Source organism: Scleropages formosus, chromosome 21, assembly GCF_900964775.1.
Source record: "Scleropages formosus chromosome 21, fSclFor1.1, whole genome shotgun sequence".
Lineage (NCBI taxonomy): Eukaryota > Metazoa > Chordata > Actinopteri > Osteoglossiformes > Osteoglossidae > Scleropages > Scleropages formosus.
The window spans coordinates 19,604,992-19,621,635 of NC_041826.1; the positions used below are offsets into that span (position 1 = coordinate 19,604,992).

Sequence of the window (16,644 nt, forward strand, 5' to 3'; positions counted from 1 at the left end):
GTTGGCATCTCATACAGTGCACTAAAAATGGACAGACAGTATGCAGCCATGCCTGCACCACACACTCAGATGTGCTGGCCTAGCTATGTGATCACATCACAACATGGTCTGAAAAATGTATGGATTATGTTTTAGCTGTTTATGGTTACTGAATATTGTGGGGCAGCAGGTAGTGTAACGGTTAGAGCTGCTTGAAGGACTCAGATTTGGATCCCATGTCCTGCTGTGGAACCTTTGAGTAAGGTACTTACCCCACATAACTCTAGTACAAATTACCTAGTTGTATAAATGGGTAAATAATTGTAAGATAGGGGGTGCGGTGGCGCAGTGGGTTGGACCACAGTCCTGCTCTCCAGTGGGTCTGGGGTTCGAATCCCGCTTGGGGTGCCTTGCGGCGGACTGGCGTCCCGTCCTGGGTGTGTCCCCTTCCCCCTCCGGCCTTACGCCCTGTGTTGCCGGGTTAGGCTCCGGTTCCCCGTGACCCCGTCTGGGACAAGCGGTTCTGAAAATGTGTGTGTGTGTGTGTAATTGTAAGATGCTTTGGAGAAACACATCACCACAGTCAGTATAGTTTACAGGGTGCAGGGTGACTTTTGAAATACTTCCCCTCAAAAATGATCCATTTCAATAGTACTATGAGCAACATGTCCTACACACAAACCATCGGAGAACAGATTTCCTAGTGTTTTGAGCAAGTCAATCATGCCCCATGAATGACTTTGGTATTTAATATGCAAATGCACAAGAAAAACATGTCAAATTTAGCAATACTGTGATGGAACACTGTCATCCTCAGTCATGCAGGATTTAACATGGGGGGGGTGTCACCTGGAAACCCATGTGGGGAATGATGTGGGCATTGCTTTTCAGGGGCCCATACCAAAGTATACAGACTTATTCTGTAAGTATGACTAATGAAAGAATGACCAGCCCCTTCTTGACAGGCAACTCATACATTAACTGCTGTCATTCAGTGCCCTTAGATCATTAGATGATGTCAGGTGGGTACTCCAGTCTGTGTTATTTTTTTCCCTTGGTAATTTGAATACATACTGGTATATAGTCTGTTGTGCATTTAGGTATTCTGTTGCCATGTTGTTTCCAAAGCCCATACAAAATTTCAGGGTTTCTCCTCCTTTGGGAAACTAATACAATCTCTCTCTCTCCTTCTCTTTCTGTCTTTTCTCTCTCTTTCGCTCCCCAGTGCAGCTCAGTGGAAGGCTTGTGTCCAATCAGCTGTGACAGTCCTGTGAGTTGGTCCCTTATTGTTGTTGGCGTAATTCATTGCCCTTCAGCCAGTAAGCCTGGCCTGTGTACTTATTGCAGAACATTGTGTACCACTATGTAGGTAATGGGGCTGCACTGCGGCTAAATAACACTGACTATTACAAACTTAAGTACTCTGACAATGGACTACAAACACTGCAACAGACATCCATCGATTCCAAACTCAATCTGGCCTGTTACTCAAGCATCAATGTCATTTAATTACAAGCTTGATTACTTAAATAGTGGACATGGTAATTAATATTGTCAGAGAGTGTGTGAACTTTCAGGTTTTTCCTCTCTGTTACATTTAGCTGGAGGGAAACAGTGAGCTAGAACTGGCAATGTCATGGCATTAGGCAGGAGACTGCTATCCGGGTGCCCATCATCCATTAATCTTCTCTTCTACACTAGGAACTGAGCTGCTATCTAATGGATAGCAATGGATTCATTCTGATCTCTAAGGAAAAGAAGGAGGTAAGCACAGTACAGTATCACATGTAGCAGTTAGGATTTGGTTACGATAATAAGAGTAAAAGAGTAATACTAACTTGAAACCTTGGGCAAACCAGACCCCAGACCAGACAGATGTATCCTCTGGGTCAAGGTTATTGGCAACTGTTTTGTATAAGAAATAGCTGTGCCCCAACTGACACTCTCAGGCCTATCCAGGGAAGGTGGGCAGGCTGTGTGGGTGGGGGAACAGGGCACACCGCAGATGGAGCATGCTGGGTGCAGCCGTCTGGCAATACGTGAGTAACATCTGCGATGTGTGTGGGATTTGAGAAACTTATAATACTTAATCCCTCGACCAATTCCCTGCCTGCCCCACGGGCTTTAGATGGGATAGAGAACAGGTTCATAAACAACCAATGCAAATGAACACCAGGGCATCTGATAGCACAAGGCTAATTAGTCCAGTGCAAGCCCTGCATTAGGGAAGCATCGTTTCCTCCTTACCCACAAGGTACTGCTGTAAAAGAACTATACAAGGAAAAAATAACGGGATGTTAGGAAAGCTATGGCCAGCAATAACGAAGCCAACGGCAGCGCAGTTGCATTTCTCTAAATGGTAAATGATGAACTTCCAATTGCATGATGATTTGTGCATCGTTTCCATAGCTCATACAATATTAAACATAGTGAATATCTGCCAGAAACATGGATGACTATGCTGGTGGTCTGAACCCATGCCTACTTAAGAGCCAATATCTTTCATATAAAAATAATAAAAAAAAACCACATTAGCCTACAGTAATCTCCCCTGCACCCACGACCAGCCCCAGACCTCATTAAAAACAGAGAGCATAGTGGGACTGCAGGCCAGGGAACTCCACAGCTGCAGGGCCCTGAACTGAGCCGTCTGTCACCTACTTATCACCCCAGAGAACATCTGCAGCCTTCATGGGATTTGGGAAAACTTCTAGCATTAATCCCACTCCTGGGGGCATCGGACAAGGGAATCACATACAACTTAAACATGAGTATTTTTTAAATCAGCAGCTATATGTTTAGTGTAAGCTTACAGCTCTTAGCAGGTCCTCTGGCATCACTGTTAAAATCCCAGTGGGGGCAGGAGATCTAAGAGGATGAGCAAGAACTACCCATGCCATTCTGCAGTGATCTCTTTTCTCAATTTCTCTCATGCCATGATCCTGCTCAAACCACACAACCATACACATGAGGGGCCCTTCTTCCCAGCTGACTGTTCTTAACTATAACAGCACCTGGTAGTGTAGTGTATAGAATGACTGCCTTTGGACCCAAAGGTCACAGGTTTGACCTTTACCTCTGGCTATAGTACCCTTGAGTAAGGTACTTACCCTGAATTGCTCCAGTAAAAATTACCCAGCTGTATAAATGGGTAAATAATTGTAACCTTAACATTGTAAGTCGCTTTGGAGAAAAGCGCCAGCTAAATGAATAAATGTAAACAGCTCTGCGTGATCCAATTTAATATCAGTACTCTTATGCCTGTGTTAAAGTGCTCTGTGTCACTGCGTGAGAAGAGCGCTCTGTAAAAATAAATTGAATTGAATTGAATTGAATTAGTTAGAGTTCAACAGTTCAACAGTCTGAAGGGGGGCGCGGTGGCGCAGTGGGTTGGACCACAGTCCTGCTCTCCGGTGGGTCTGGGGTTCAAGTCCCGCTTGGGGTGCCTTGTGACAGACTGGCGTCCCGTCCTGGGTGTGTCCCCTCCCCCTCTGGCCTTACGCCCTGTGTTACCGGGTAGGCTCCGGTTCCCCGTGACCCCGTAAGGGACAAGCGGTTCTGAAAATGTGTGTGTGTGTGTGTGTGTGTGTGTGTGTGTACTCTACTCTCCGTACTATTTACATCAGTAACCAGTGTCAATTCAGGAATCCTGCTAACGGCACAAGACTGGCAGTTGATGGTTGACTTGGGAGAACAATTTGAGTTCCTGTTGCTTTCAGAAGCTTCTAAGCAAATCATATTGTTGGAGTTTACAGTTCCTTGGGGGAAAAACAGATATAAGAGCAAATGAAAAAATATGGCAAAGTAAAAGCAACTCTTGGAGCAGTGCTCTCCAAAAGGCTGTAGGGCAAAGTGTGTGCCCATCACAGTAGGCTGTCGGGGCTTTGCAGGGAACTCTTTGTATAGAGCCTATGGTATGTTGGATATTACAGGCAGCCAGAGGAAGGCCATGAAAGTTGTTCCCAAGGTTGCAGAAAGAGTATCTAGACGGCACTGGATCGTGAGAGGTGAGCCGAGGGTTCAGAAAAGCACTACCTAGACGCAGGCAACTCTGTTTGGGTTGTCTGAGTGAGGTTGTCTGATGGTGAAAGACTCAAAACACCCAGCAACACCAGGTTACATTACTGATGAAATATGTAGGTGCACTGCAAGATGTGTGATATAAATACATGCATATCAGTTTCCTGAAACATCATCTCAGATTCTATCATAAACCCAGATGGTTTAACACTATATATTTCAGAGGAAGCAATACTGGACAGACAGAAGGCTCTTTTCCCAGTGTGTTACTGTTACAGTAATCTCAAATGCTACTTTTTCAGGCAGAAAAAACATTTACAGGTATGACTACATCTCAGTGTGTTATAAATATTTAATAATTTTAACATTTTGAGTTGCAAAGACTTTTAAAAACCAGGCCATAATATAAAACAAAGTATTGTGAGCTATTTGCAGCTTGAAATACGCAAGCAAACAGTACCTCTTTTTTTTTTTTTTTAAAAAAAAAAAAAAAAAAAAAGGTGCTATAGTTACAACTGCTTAAATTATTAAGTATTACTATGTTTAGACACAGCCAAGTACTTCTTCTGCAGCATTAAATGTTTAAGTTTTAATCAGTATAATATTTTAAACATCTCAATAATGTGGGACTATTTGGTAAAGTTGCTGTATTATTGTCTACAGTATAAAAGAGAACTGAGAAAGTAAGCCAGAATTACCTCTTTGCTGGAAAACAGATACACTGGATGCTCATACATTACCTCAGCAAGAACTTAAAAGCTTGGAAAGATTTATGTTTTGTATGGAGGCTGGAAGTACAGCAGAAAGTGGCCATAGAAAAGAGAGTGAATTGAATTATTTACTGAGTACAAAGTGGCACCTGACAGTTTTGCAGTAGTGAGGTAGAGGGGAACAAGAGCTTCTGCTTTGAAGACACAGGCAAGACAAACTTCCTGCCCTATGGTACAGGAACAAGTGAAACCCTGTAAAATGGGACACAGTCTGTACTCAGCCACCTGGTGGTTCTCCAAAAGGTTGCAAGTTCAAGTCCCTCTTGAGAAAAACATTTAACCTGCTCTGCTCCAGCTGTTGGAATTGTATACACTGGGGGTGAAATAAGTCCTGTACAGCTACATTTGTAATAGGGACCAACTGCTACTTCATTCCTTATGCAGCACCTTCATCCCCAAGCCTATTCCACCATCACCTGCAGGGTTTACTCATACACCTTCTAGTCAACTGTGACCTCTCCTTTCATTCTCCCTTGATCTTTCTGTATGGCATCATTCTTTCTGCATGGCATCATTCTTTCTGCAAAGGAACAACTGGTAGTGTAGCAATTAGAGCTGCTACCTTTAGACCCTAAGGTTGCAGGTTTGAATCCCACTTCCAGTTGTAGTACCCTTGAGTAAGGTACGTGCTCAAAAAAAAAAAAAATTCTCCACTAAAAAAGATTACTCAGATGTATAAATGAGTAAATAATTGTAACTAACATAACATTGTAAGCTGCTTTAGAGAGAACTATCAGCTAAATTAATAAATGTTACTGTAAGTCAGTAGGGCAGTCAATGTACGAAATAAAGCTGCAGAAAGACAGTCTGTATGTACTTTGATACTCAAAAATTTAGGCATAATAATGTTTTTTCAGCCAATTTTACTTGAATTTTACCAAAAAGTTGATAGAACTTTATTCCTCGAGAACAACATTAAATGTACTCATTTTCAGAACCATTAATGAAATTGGGGTATAGTAATATGGATATGGGGGGATGCAGTGGCACAGTTGAGTTTGGCCAGGGCCTGATCTCTGGTGGGTCTGGGATTCGAGTCCTGCTTGGGGTGCCTTGTGATAGACTGGCGTCCCGTCTTGGGTGTGTCCCCCCGGCCCTCCGCCCTGCGTTGCCGGGTTAGGCTCTGGCTCGCCACAACCCTGCTCGGGACAAGCAGTTTCAGACAGTGTGTGTGTGTGTGTGTGTGTGTGTGTGAGTGATATGGATATGGACAAGTAATTGAATTGGTTGAATTAAAGACTATGCTGTGTAAAAGTACTTCTTTTCAGGAGTATAGTTAAAGGAGCACAGGCTAAAATCCCAACATGTGACCACCCTGTCCGCCAAAGTCAGGTGCACGCACACATTGAATGTAGATTCCCAACGCACACCAAGCTAAAAATTAATTGCCTCTCTTTTTGTTACAATCACTACAGTTAGCCTGTGGAATACAGGAGCTGAAGAACACGTTGCTAGGCAACACTAAAATGGGACCCATTGACAAATACACTTAAAGGCAATGAATTGGTTCATCAGAAAAAAAATTGTGCATCTTGTATAAAATTAAACCAAGTGGTCCAAGCTGACCTGACTCATTTTGAACCCTTGTCCTAGTTTAGGGTTCAGTTATGGTGTCAGGTCTCTGCTTAGATTGTGAACATTTTGAATGTTTAAAAACTGCTTTTTTTTTTTTTTTTTTTAAATATATATATGTGCTCTGAAATTCTGTGCTGTTCATGTTTTAGGGGAAAAAAATCCATATAAACTGACACATGCATCAGGCACACACAGTAAAACTGTATTTAGTAGATAATTGTGAATAACTGATTTAAAATGTCATCCTCTGACAGCTTTTCATCCTCCAGTTTATGTTACAATTATGATACTGGAGAAATTTATCATATAAGATTGCATGTTTGTGTGTGCACATCCGTGGGTGTAAGTGCAGGTGTTCCTCGGAATTGCGTGTGTATGAGTGTGTGCTGTAAAGATGACTCATTTTGGGTGGGGAATACAGCTCTCTAAACTGTCAGGCCACATGATGCCTCTCTAGGTGCCCAATTGGTTGAGCACTAAACTCCAGGTTGTCACCTGACCCTCTCCCTCTGAGAGGGAGTCACTGAAGAAGAAAATTGCTGTCTGTCATGTAGAGCAGCCTTCACCAAAGGGGAGATTATTTTCACCTCAATAGTGAAACGGTGAAATATTTAGACAAGATAATTACACCAGATACAATATGCCAGGTTTAAATGAATGGAATAATGAGATGTGAAAATTGCAAAATGACTCTTTTTAACATGAAGATACAAAGAGAAGGAAAAGAAGCTACATGTTGATTTCTTTAATTTCTCATTTAGATACTGCCCTAGATCATTAAAAATTTGGAAATGTATCTTTTCTGATACAACCATGGATTTTGTAAGCAGAAATGCAAACTGGTCCCAGAAAAGAGAGGATTTCTCAGTTCATCTCTGAACTGTGAAGTAATGATCATTAAATCACACACACACATTGGCTGAAACCGCTTATCTCAAGCGGGGTTGCGGCAAACTGGAGCCGAACCCAGCAACATAGGGCGCAAGGCTGGAGGGGGAGGAGACACACCCAGGACGGGACACCAGTCCTTCCCAAGGTACCCCAAGCAGGACTTGAACCCCAGACCCACCAGAGAACAGGACCCGGCCAAACTCGCTGCGCCACTGCACCCCCCGATCATTAAATGATTCTCATTAATCCACTGCTACAGAAGCCTTTTGGAGTCACACAAGGACCTGCTAAATATTTTCCTCTCTAATTGTTCACTGTACTCCAGAACATGGACAAAACTGATGAAGAAACAGAGGTATCAAATATGCTAATGTTGGGGGGGTCAAAGGTTGGGCTAAAAATGTACAGTCATGCATGCAAACAAATGCAGAAGATAGTATGCACAGTGGGAGCCTGGGACCTCTGAAGCCCTTAATTTTTTTTTATAGAGGTCAAAGGTGAGCTTAACAACAATCCCATCTGTTTCTACCTGCAGATTGGAAAGTTCTTTGGTGAGGTGGATGGGGCTGTGATGTCCCAGCTGCTCAGGATGGGCATGTTCAAGAGGTAAAAAACTAACCCCCAAATACAGACACAGCTAATGGTACACAATTGTCAGCTTCCCATAGATACTTCCCTGTAAGATACTATTTTTATTCACTTGTACTGTATTAAAAATGATTGTTGCATAGGAACAATGGCAGTTTTTAAAATGTGTTTTCCTGAAGCTATCTATTCCAGTTGATGCATACTGATACCACTTTAAAAAAATACTCATTTTTTCTTGAGCACGTGAAACATTTACTCTGAATACTACATAACTAAAGACCTGCAACACTCAACTGGTTCACATATGTTTATACATCTCCATTTGTGTGTATGTATTTGTGTACATAGAATTATGTGCTTTTCTTCACAGGGTGACACTGTATGACTACCAAGCCATGTGTAAAAGCAGTCACCACCACACCAGCAGCGCGCGGCCTCTGCTCAGTGTATGTGTGCCAGCCACCATGCCCCTAGTGTGCAATGCCTTTTCTGTCACGTCATTCCTTTGTGTAGCTACTTCACCTGCACATGTTGTTGCTTCTAGGTACATACAGTTTCACCTAAATTACAGTGGAGATCCACAGACAACAGAAGACAACTTCTAACCAAGTGTTTGTAGATTCCTGACTCTAGTTCTTCTGTTGCACTTTCAAACTAATGTAGTGCTATGCCCACTCTACACAAGTATCTTTGCTTATGATGATGAATCTTTGATGTAATGATTTCAGAAAACAGTACTTAGTAAGAACATCAACAATAATATAATGTCATATAATAGCTGTATCTTGGTAAAATTATGGATGAGAATGACATTCTCCTAGTATAAAAAGATGGACCTCCAGGCAATTCAGCCAGCAGGCCTCCTACCATCTTTGATATCAGATAATTGGGAAGACTCAGAAGTAATGTTCTGAGTGTTTGATCCATGACAAATCTGTCCCTTGTCCTTTGGTCAGAACATTCTGCTCCGGTTACTCTCTGCTCTTATCAACTGACGTAGGATCAGCTCGAGTGCCCACCTAACCCACAGCAATCATTAGCAAAACCAAAAATGTGATCCAAGAAGGGCCTGATGTTCCTACGGCAACCATCACCTTCCTCCCCTCTATGTACAAATGCACCAGCAACCCTAAGTACACATCTAAAGAGATGACTGGATAGCTATGGGGCTGTCATCATTTTAAAGCATTCTTCATTCTTCCTAAGCCTCTACAGATAAAGATGATGGCTGGTAAAGATTAGACCCTTACTTCTGGATTAGTGTCTTAAAAATGGCACTGCACTTCAAGGCCATGCAGCCAGCAGTATTAAAAATTGATTGATTGTTTTCTTGCCCTCTTCTCCATGTGTCTCCATAGCCCTTCTACGGGCTGATGTCAGCCTTGAAATGGTTCCTCACTAACTTCATGCTGTAAGTCTTCTGCTTCTAGTCCTCCTGCTTTAGTCCCTGACCAGTTTGTAAGATTGCCATGTCCTTGTTTGCAGTTCTGGTTCTCAAACTTGTCCCCACTATATGCCACCAACCCCATATGCAAAGCCACAAGACAGTAAACCCATCATCTGATTATCAGATATGTTTAACAGTCACTTTCTCTTTCTTGGATGGTGGCAGGTTCTTGCTAGAGTTTAACATCTGCGGCTTGTGGCACTCAGACCATCTTGCAGAGGGTAAGTGCAGATCTGAAGATCTATTTTGAAAAGTAAGATCTTTTTTGGGCCTATAAAGTTGGATAAAGTCCTTACTGAAAAGTTTGAATAAATTCAAGAGACTGTGTACTGCTCTCAGATTACAAAATGAGTGTCAAGAGGACGAAAACCAAGCACTCTGGTCGACAACCTTATACGTATAGCCTCTATTCGTTATTCAGTTCATGTTACTGCTGTACGTGATGGTCCATCCACGTATGGATTTCTCATCTCTGACCACCCCCATCACTATCCCATCTGTTTGTCATTTCATTTAATCATCACCGGGCATCTGCTTTTTTCCTAATGTCCTCTTTCACTGTGGCCTGTCGTCCAATCACAAACAACTCTACCCACATTCCCTGTGGCTCCTCCCTCATAGCGAAGGCTGTCTTTCATGCATGTAAGTATTGCCAATAGCACAGAACTCCATGCTGTCCATTTTTTGATGTTCCCATTTAATATTGAGGAAATGCTATGTTTGTGAGTGTGCCCTTGGTTTTCAACCATGTCAGGTGTATACATATCAACTGCAGGTAGATCTACCTTTCACATGTTGCTTCCTTTATTTCTGATAAAGTTTACTGTGGCCATATATGCTCATAGCAGTAACAGCATATCAGTAGTTTATACCTTATTTTGATCCGTGAAAATACTTCTCAGTGTACCCCATTGCAAGGCAAGTGGAGGTAAAGCAGAACATTTCTCTGTAGAATTTAAGGTCTGTAGGTCTCAAACAATACGAATTGCCACAGCAAATATGTGTATTGCAAGTTTCCATCAGCATGAGCCATACTGAGATTACAGCATCAACTGGGGTAATACCTTTTTCAGTGTCTTGTTCCTGCCAGGCCTCCAGAAAGAGCCAATAAACCACATGGTTTCTCCTTCCAGTGCCTAAACATGAAATTCTGTAAATACCCCCAATTTCTGAAAAATTGCCATAGTTGTTAGTGGTTGTCCTGTGAAGAATCATGTTTGCAAAAAAAAACACTGCCCAAGATATTTACAGCTAAGTTCACTATGCACAGTTTAGCTAAATACTATGAAACATGTCTACTGGGAACACTGGAAAGCACATGTGCACACACACAAGGATGAAGTTCTGTTGAACACAACCAAAGTTTGTGATATTGGTGATGGCAAGATATTCTCTTTCAGTAGTTAAATTCACACAGACACGTTGGGTTTCACCCACACACAGATACATTCGTGCACAGAACTCTACATGCACCTCCACACACGCATTCACACACATCATACACACACCTGTATATGCATGCAAACATTGCCAAACATACTCACCTACACACATGGAGACGGATCCACTCACACACACCCCCTGGAGATACTGTGCAGCGTGGGGGGCAGAGACTTACGTAATCCTGTGTGCATGTGACTGTGTGGAGTGAGGAGAGTGGGAGGCTCCTTATTGTACCTCGACCTTGTGCACTGCTCCGTCGCTATGGATAAGGGCAGCTGCTCACGTATACATAAAATCACAAACCTAGAAACTGTGAGCGAGTCTGTCCTGACACTAGCATAACAAGAGAACACCATGTGAGCATGCCGAACAACCATCACACCGTGTTTGCTCATTGTGCAGGGCTTGTGGGGAGGACTTTGTGCCAAGCACGTGGTGAGGACAGTGGAGGACAACACATTACAGTCACTGAATATTTTCTCATGAGACAAACACTGCAGAGCCAAATTCTGTGCATAATAAAAGACACATGGTACCATGTACCACAGTCAAGACTGACTGTATGAGTGAGCCATGTTCTCTTGTGTGTGGGTGGGATGGGACCACAGGTCCATGTGTGGGTGTGAATGGCTGGGGCCTGACAGACACCTCTCTGCCCCCAGCTCACAAGCACAAGAAGCTGGACGTGATGCAGCCGTGCGATACAGAATACTCCAGCTTCGTCTACGAGCCCTCCGTCAAAGAGACTAACAGCTTCGTCCAGTGTGCAATGTGCCAGAAGTAAGGACAACAACACACTGTGTGTGGAGCTCCTCCCTTGCCCCTCAGAGACCCCTCACTGTCAGTATGGTACAGCCACTGCCCCCTCACTACCCTTTGCTGTAACCTACATCTGCACACTCAGAAGATGAATGAGTGATACGGAATCGGTGCTGCAACACAAAGAGATTATGCACTCACCAAGCCTCTGCAACTCTGCTGCTCATCCCTTCATCCCTGACACAGCACAGTTGTGCCTCGCATGTTCATCTGCAAGCTACTCGCTCTCTCCTTCGCTCCTGTCGCTCTCCTCCAGTTCTGTTTGCCAGGCCTGATCACTCCCTCCCAGAGAATGCCAGACACACTTCACATTTTTGCCCCAGCACTCAAACACTCAATGGTTTAATGTGATCAATTACCATGCAAAATTAATGTGGGGGCCATGAGCTCTGGGTGCTCAGAGGGGCTGGGAAAGGCTCAGAATTCTATACTTTCCAAACCAGCTGCTTGGTCCCGGTCTTACTGCTCATTACTAGTGTAGCAGAAGACAGCACAGTGATGAACTACTAGCTCATCCATTACTCCACTCACATTTGCTTTGCCTTTTGAGGGCAGAAGGAAAAAATCCCACATAGGATTAAAGTGGGTAAGCAGGAAAGCATTGGAAAAGTTCAGGAGGAACAGGCTTGAACCACTCGTTATTACACGGAGACCATCTCCCTTTATGTATCATTATTAGCTCAAAGCTCTAAGTACAGAAGCACCTCAACACCCAATAGGAATGACATTCATAATATAAGAACTGAAGCTCCACCTAACGGGCAAATTCATACTGCAGCACAGGTTACCGAAGCTCAATTTTGGATGGCTAGAAATGAATGTTGGTTTGTGTCACTAAAAGCCCTAAGTATTTAATTTGATTAATTGTTATCTTAAAAATCCATATGTCTCACACATGACAACTGCTACTTTTGGACTTAAAAGATTTTCCATGCCTATTACAGGTTTTGAGAAAACAAAACACACAGCTCATTGGAAAGGTAGTGCAGCAGGTACAGTCAAAATGCTGCACCTTTTTGCACCTGGACTGTGGTTCCAGATTTGAGGTTTCATCCCAGCTCAATCTGTGTGGAGCTTGTAGGTTTTCTCTCTGTTCATGTGGGTTTCCTCCTACAGTCAAAAGAAATGTGTGAAAGAAGAAAATCTTAAAGCACCTTCATCTACCTTCCCTTGGAAACCACGCAAGTGGTCATCATGAGTCAGCTTCAACTCAATGGCACTTATGTTAATATCGATATATGCTCATGAGCTGTTGATATAATAACATATGATAAAGGCAAAACTACTGTTTGTTTTGAATGGGTGTTTGTATTTACATACAGGGAAATCCACTTCAATAAGCAACAGAGCAATTAGTGCAGCTAACTATCACCAACAGGGGGCAGTATTTGATCACATTACAGCATAATTATAAAACTATGCTCCACACAAAATCCTAATCAGAAGTGATGAAAATTCTTAGCACCTAAGAGTATACCAGATTTTTATGCATTACAAAATACCAAAGACGACAGTTATCAACCATATCAAGGCCTCTTGTATACCACTCCAATCTCCACGGATACTGGGTGGCAAAAGCAGGAAACAATGAATTCTGATCAGGAGAGCCTTGTTAACAGAGGAGGAAGTGCCACATTTATCGTGGCAGGGCAGGGGCACCAAGAGAGCCACATCACAGCCTCCACCCACAAAGTCTCCATATAGTTCTAAACTTTCTAAAGTATCCATTCCCACAACATCCTACACACAATTTCCATGTTGAACGAAACCCTCGTCCATCTCCGTTCTCACAACCTCCATCCACCCACACACAGTTTCAGTGTTGGACTAAACCCTCTTCCTTCTCTGTTCCCACAACGTACACCTACGCAACCTCTATGCTGGACAAAACCCTAGTCCTTCGCTGGTACCCCACTGGGAAAGAGAGACACCATCTTTACACCTCATCACAATGGGGTGCCATAGTCTCTTACAATCCCACCTGTGGAGCAACATGCCCATTCCTCCACATCTCTGACTGACTGCCAGCATGGTTAAATTCATTTCATTATATTTCACCCCATCGTTATTTCACCCCTTCAATATTTAGCCAGAGAGATCCAGCCCCTGGTGCTCCCCCAGCTGTTGCTGGCTGCTGTTGACATTGCCCTTCCCTTTCCCTGGGGAACCAGCAGACTGGAATGGCTGCTTGGTGTCTTGGCTAAGACACCATGTATACTATTCCAGGCATGGAATCACTGGTTGGGGGGTTTTGTACTTCTAGGAATGAAACAAACAAGTCAGTGAAAATATTCCTGTGCCTAAGCCAGGGAAATATAGTTCACTGTCCACTGTGTCACTCATACATTTGTTTGTGAACTCTTTGAAGTCCATTGTGTCAGAGACTTAAGACCCTATATAGAGCTCAGCAGTTCAACTTTGATTGACTGACTGCATGAGATTTTGCCACAGGCTGTCACCCCTCCTTCTCCAGACACAAATGATATGCTACATAGATGAGGTAGTGGCAAAGCAATAAACTGAAGCCACTCTCCACTTTGTTTCCCTTTTAGTCATGGCACCACTATGTGGTGTGTGAAATGGCAGAGGAGTGAAGTAACAGATGAAGCTGAGTAATTGCGTGTTTCTATCCCAGTGTTCTAAGTGCAATTGTTTCTTGTGTTCCAGAATGTTTGTGATGCAGCAGATTGCCAACAGCAACCTTCTCATGCTGGTGATCCAAGGAGAATGTGACTGCGCCCGCCGGTTCCCCCCCATTACCCTGGAGCCCAAGGAGGTCAAATATATCCTTGTTGAGAGGCCATGTCAGTTGGCCTCTCTGTGAATGAATTTGTTAGAAATGGCCACCTGTGGGGTCCACTTTAATAGTACTTTCCATCTCTGTGTGCAGCTCACCTGTCTGCCCTGCCCCCCACAGCTACCTAAATAGTTAAACAGTGAATTTCCAAACCTTACAATTTCATTTCTTTGCTCATTTATACGACTGGACAGTCCATGCAGCAAATCACATTAATGTACGTTTTAGTAGTCGTTTCATTTTGCCTGGGCCTAGACCTGCTGGTTGGTGGTGATCGGCAACTCTTGATCATACTTTTGTTGTTACTCCTTAACCCCTTTATACATAATGCTTCGGTCAAATGCAACAGGATGAAATCACAAAAAATTCGTCGGAGACCAGACTCTTGTCACTCCTTCCACCCTGAGGTCAGACCTCTCTACACTGACTGCTAGTCTGTTAAAGTGACACTTCTGGTATTTCTGAGAAATCATTTCACTTGGAAACATTAGTAATGAATTGTCATTAACCATTATTACCATTAACACCAGCAACAAATAAGCATGCATTTGTGGAGATATAGGAATCCAGATTTGGTTTACAGTGGGTGTGCCTAAGGCTTACCTCACCCTTAATGTCAATTTTTCATTGTGGCTGCATTTCAGGAAAATGCCAAAGACTGTGGTGGAGCATGTCAGATTTCCATGTCTGTGGCTTTGTTCCTGGCCTCCCTCACAGCCTCAGTGGTCCTGCGGTGACAAGATCACTTCACACTCCCCAGCCCCATGAGATTTTCTCAAGGATTAAAGTAGCTGAACAGGGGATGGACACTTTTTTTGTTTGTTTTTAACTAAGTTGGATGCAATGCAACACAGCAGTGGAAAACTCCAGAAAGAGGCACCACAGCAATAATTACAGCCTGCATATCTAAGAGCAGCACAAACTGTTGCAGGACTTCAAATCAGCTCTCAGTCTTCACAAACAAATCATGAAAGGGCTTTTTGTTGTCATTAAACTGTTTCTTTTTTACCCCAGAACTCTTAGAGGGGGGGTAAAGAGATATGGTGTAACAGAAACCTAAACAGTTCTCCTGTATTTTGGAAATATGGCATAGAAGAACCAAGATAACAAAACACAATGCAATCCAGTTAACATTCCACAAAGCCTGTGAAGTGTGAGCCACAGCAGTGTGACTCTGGTTGCAAGTCTTCAATCCTGCAAGCAAGACTCTTGACACTTCTTCAAATAGTGTCAATGTGGAGGAAAATCGCCGCATGCTACAATGCAATACTGCAGGTATGCTGCCCTCTGCTGGACACCGCTGCACAATGCAGTCTAACAGGCTTCCTGGAGCTCAAGTACCAGAGCGCTAATTTTCAAACATGCAGAAGAAAACATCAAACCACAGGAAAAGACTTCTAGAAATTTTACAACAACAAAATGAGTTGGTACCTTCTGCATGTGCTGTGTCTTGTCAGGAGAATACTTTGGGTAAAAAGTGTATTTCTGGCTCTTTTTTTGGTGGCAATTAACAGCTTTCTGGTTCCACATAACTGCACTCATGATTGTTAGATAACATAATCAGCCTTAGAGTGAAGATTCTGTTCCTCCGCTTTAGTTCTGTGCTTACAGTTAAAAAGGCTATGTTTGATTTCCCTCAGCACTAAAGGGCAAAAAAGAAGGTTTTGTAATAAAAACTCCTGAGGTTGGAATATGCTGATATAACTAAGTTCTAAGATGATCTGTTCCTCTGTGGATATGCTTGGGTCCATTATTATTAATATTATATTTTATTCTCTTTGTAGGTGTTGCTTGGAAAGTGAAAAATGTAGCTGACTGATTAAGGGTCTATGCAACTGTAATCCACTTCAATGAAACACTGCTTTTTTTCCTGTACCTCCAAAAATATTAATTACAATTACATGCTTATTTCATTACAGTGAGTTGGTCCAAAAATTTGTCTAATCAAAAAAGAGGATTGTTTCCACATGCCACTTAAAAAAAGAAATTTCTGGAGAATTTAATATTCAGTAATGGAGAAAGTATCATAGCCTGATTCACAAGTACGTTGTGCAAAGTAAATTGGTTATCCGACATTCATATGTAGACATAAACCTTTGTGAACTGTACCAATGATTAAATTCCTCCTTAAAATGTAACCCAAGCTATTTTTTTGTGTGTATTGCTACTTCTGCAAAATACAAATAAAAATACCCTTTAAAATCAATCTTTAAAATTAAAAGACAAGGTGCTTTAGGAATTAACTGTTAAAAATGTGAATTATAATAAAGTGAGCAAGGATGTTCAAATGATCTCTTGAGTATGTTTAACCGTTA

The 16,644-nt window shown here is 42.6% G+C and overlaps 2 protein-coding genes across 3 annotated transcripts in view; one reads left to right on the top strand and one right to left on the bottom strand.

Moving 5' to 3' along the window:
* The window catches only part of cacna2d4a (calcium channel, voltage-dependent, alpha 2/delta subunit 4a), an 85,339-nt gene extending 70,136 nt beyond the window's left edge, over nucleotides 1–15,203 (top strand). Inside the window, exons 31-41 of the mRNA XM_029247497.1 lie at nucleotides 1,205–1,249; nucleotides 1,681–1,743; nucleotides 7,771–7,841; nucleotides 8,194–8,269; nucleotides 9,182–9,234; nucleotides 9,436–9,491; nucleotides 9,892–9,912; nucleotides 11,376–11,493; nucleotides 14,200–14,315; nucleotides 14,654–14,736; nucleotides 14,974–15,203. Coding sequence (XP_029103330.1) covers nucleotides 1,205–1,249; nucleotides 1,681–1,743; nucleotides 7,771–7,841; nucleotides 8,194–8,269; nucleotides 9,182–9,234; nucleotides 9,436–9,491; nucleotides 9,892–9,912; nucleotides 11,376–11,493; nucleotides 14,200–14,315; nucleotides 14,654–14,736; nucleotides 14,974–15,066 — 795 coding nt within the window. The 3' untranslated portion in view covers nucleotides 15,067–15,203. The remainder of the gene's footprint in view (nucleotides 1–1,204; nucleotides 1,250–1,680; nucleotides 1,744–7,770; nucleotides 7,842–8,193; nucleotides 8,270–9,181; nucleotides 9,235–9,435; nucleotides 9,492–9,891; nucleotides 9,913–11,375; nucleotides 11,494–14,199; nucleotides 14,316–14,653; nucleotides 14,737–14,973) is intronic.
* lrtm2a (leucine-rich repeats and transmembrane domains 2a) overlaps nucleotides 1–16,644 on the bottom strand; it is a 52,198-nt gene that overhangs the window by 33,814 nt on the left and 1,740 nt on the right. Inside the window, exon 1 of one of the 2 annotated variants that reach the window (XM_018730207.1) lies at nucleotides 10,815–10,838. The exons of the other annotated variant lie outside the window; for it this stretch is intronic. The gene's annotated coding sequence lies outside the window, so the exon portion shown is untranslated. Of the gene's footprint in view, nucleotides 1–10,814; nucleotides 10,839–16,644 lie in introns of those variants that run through there. 2 annotated transcript variants of the gene reach the window in all.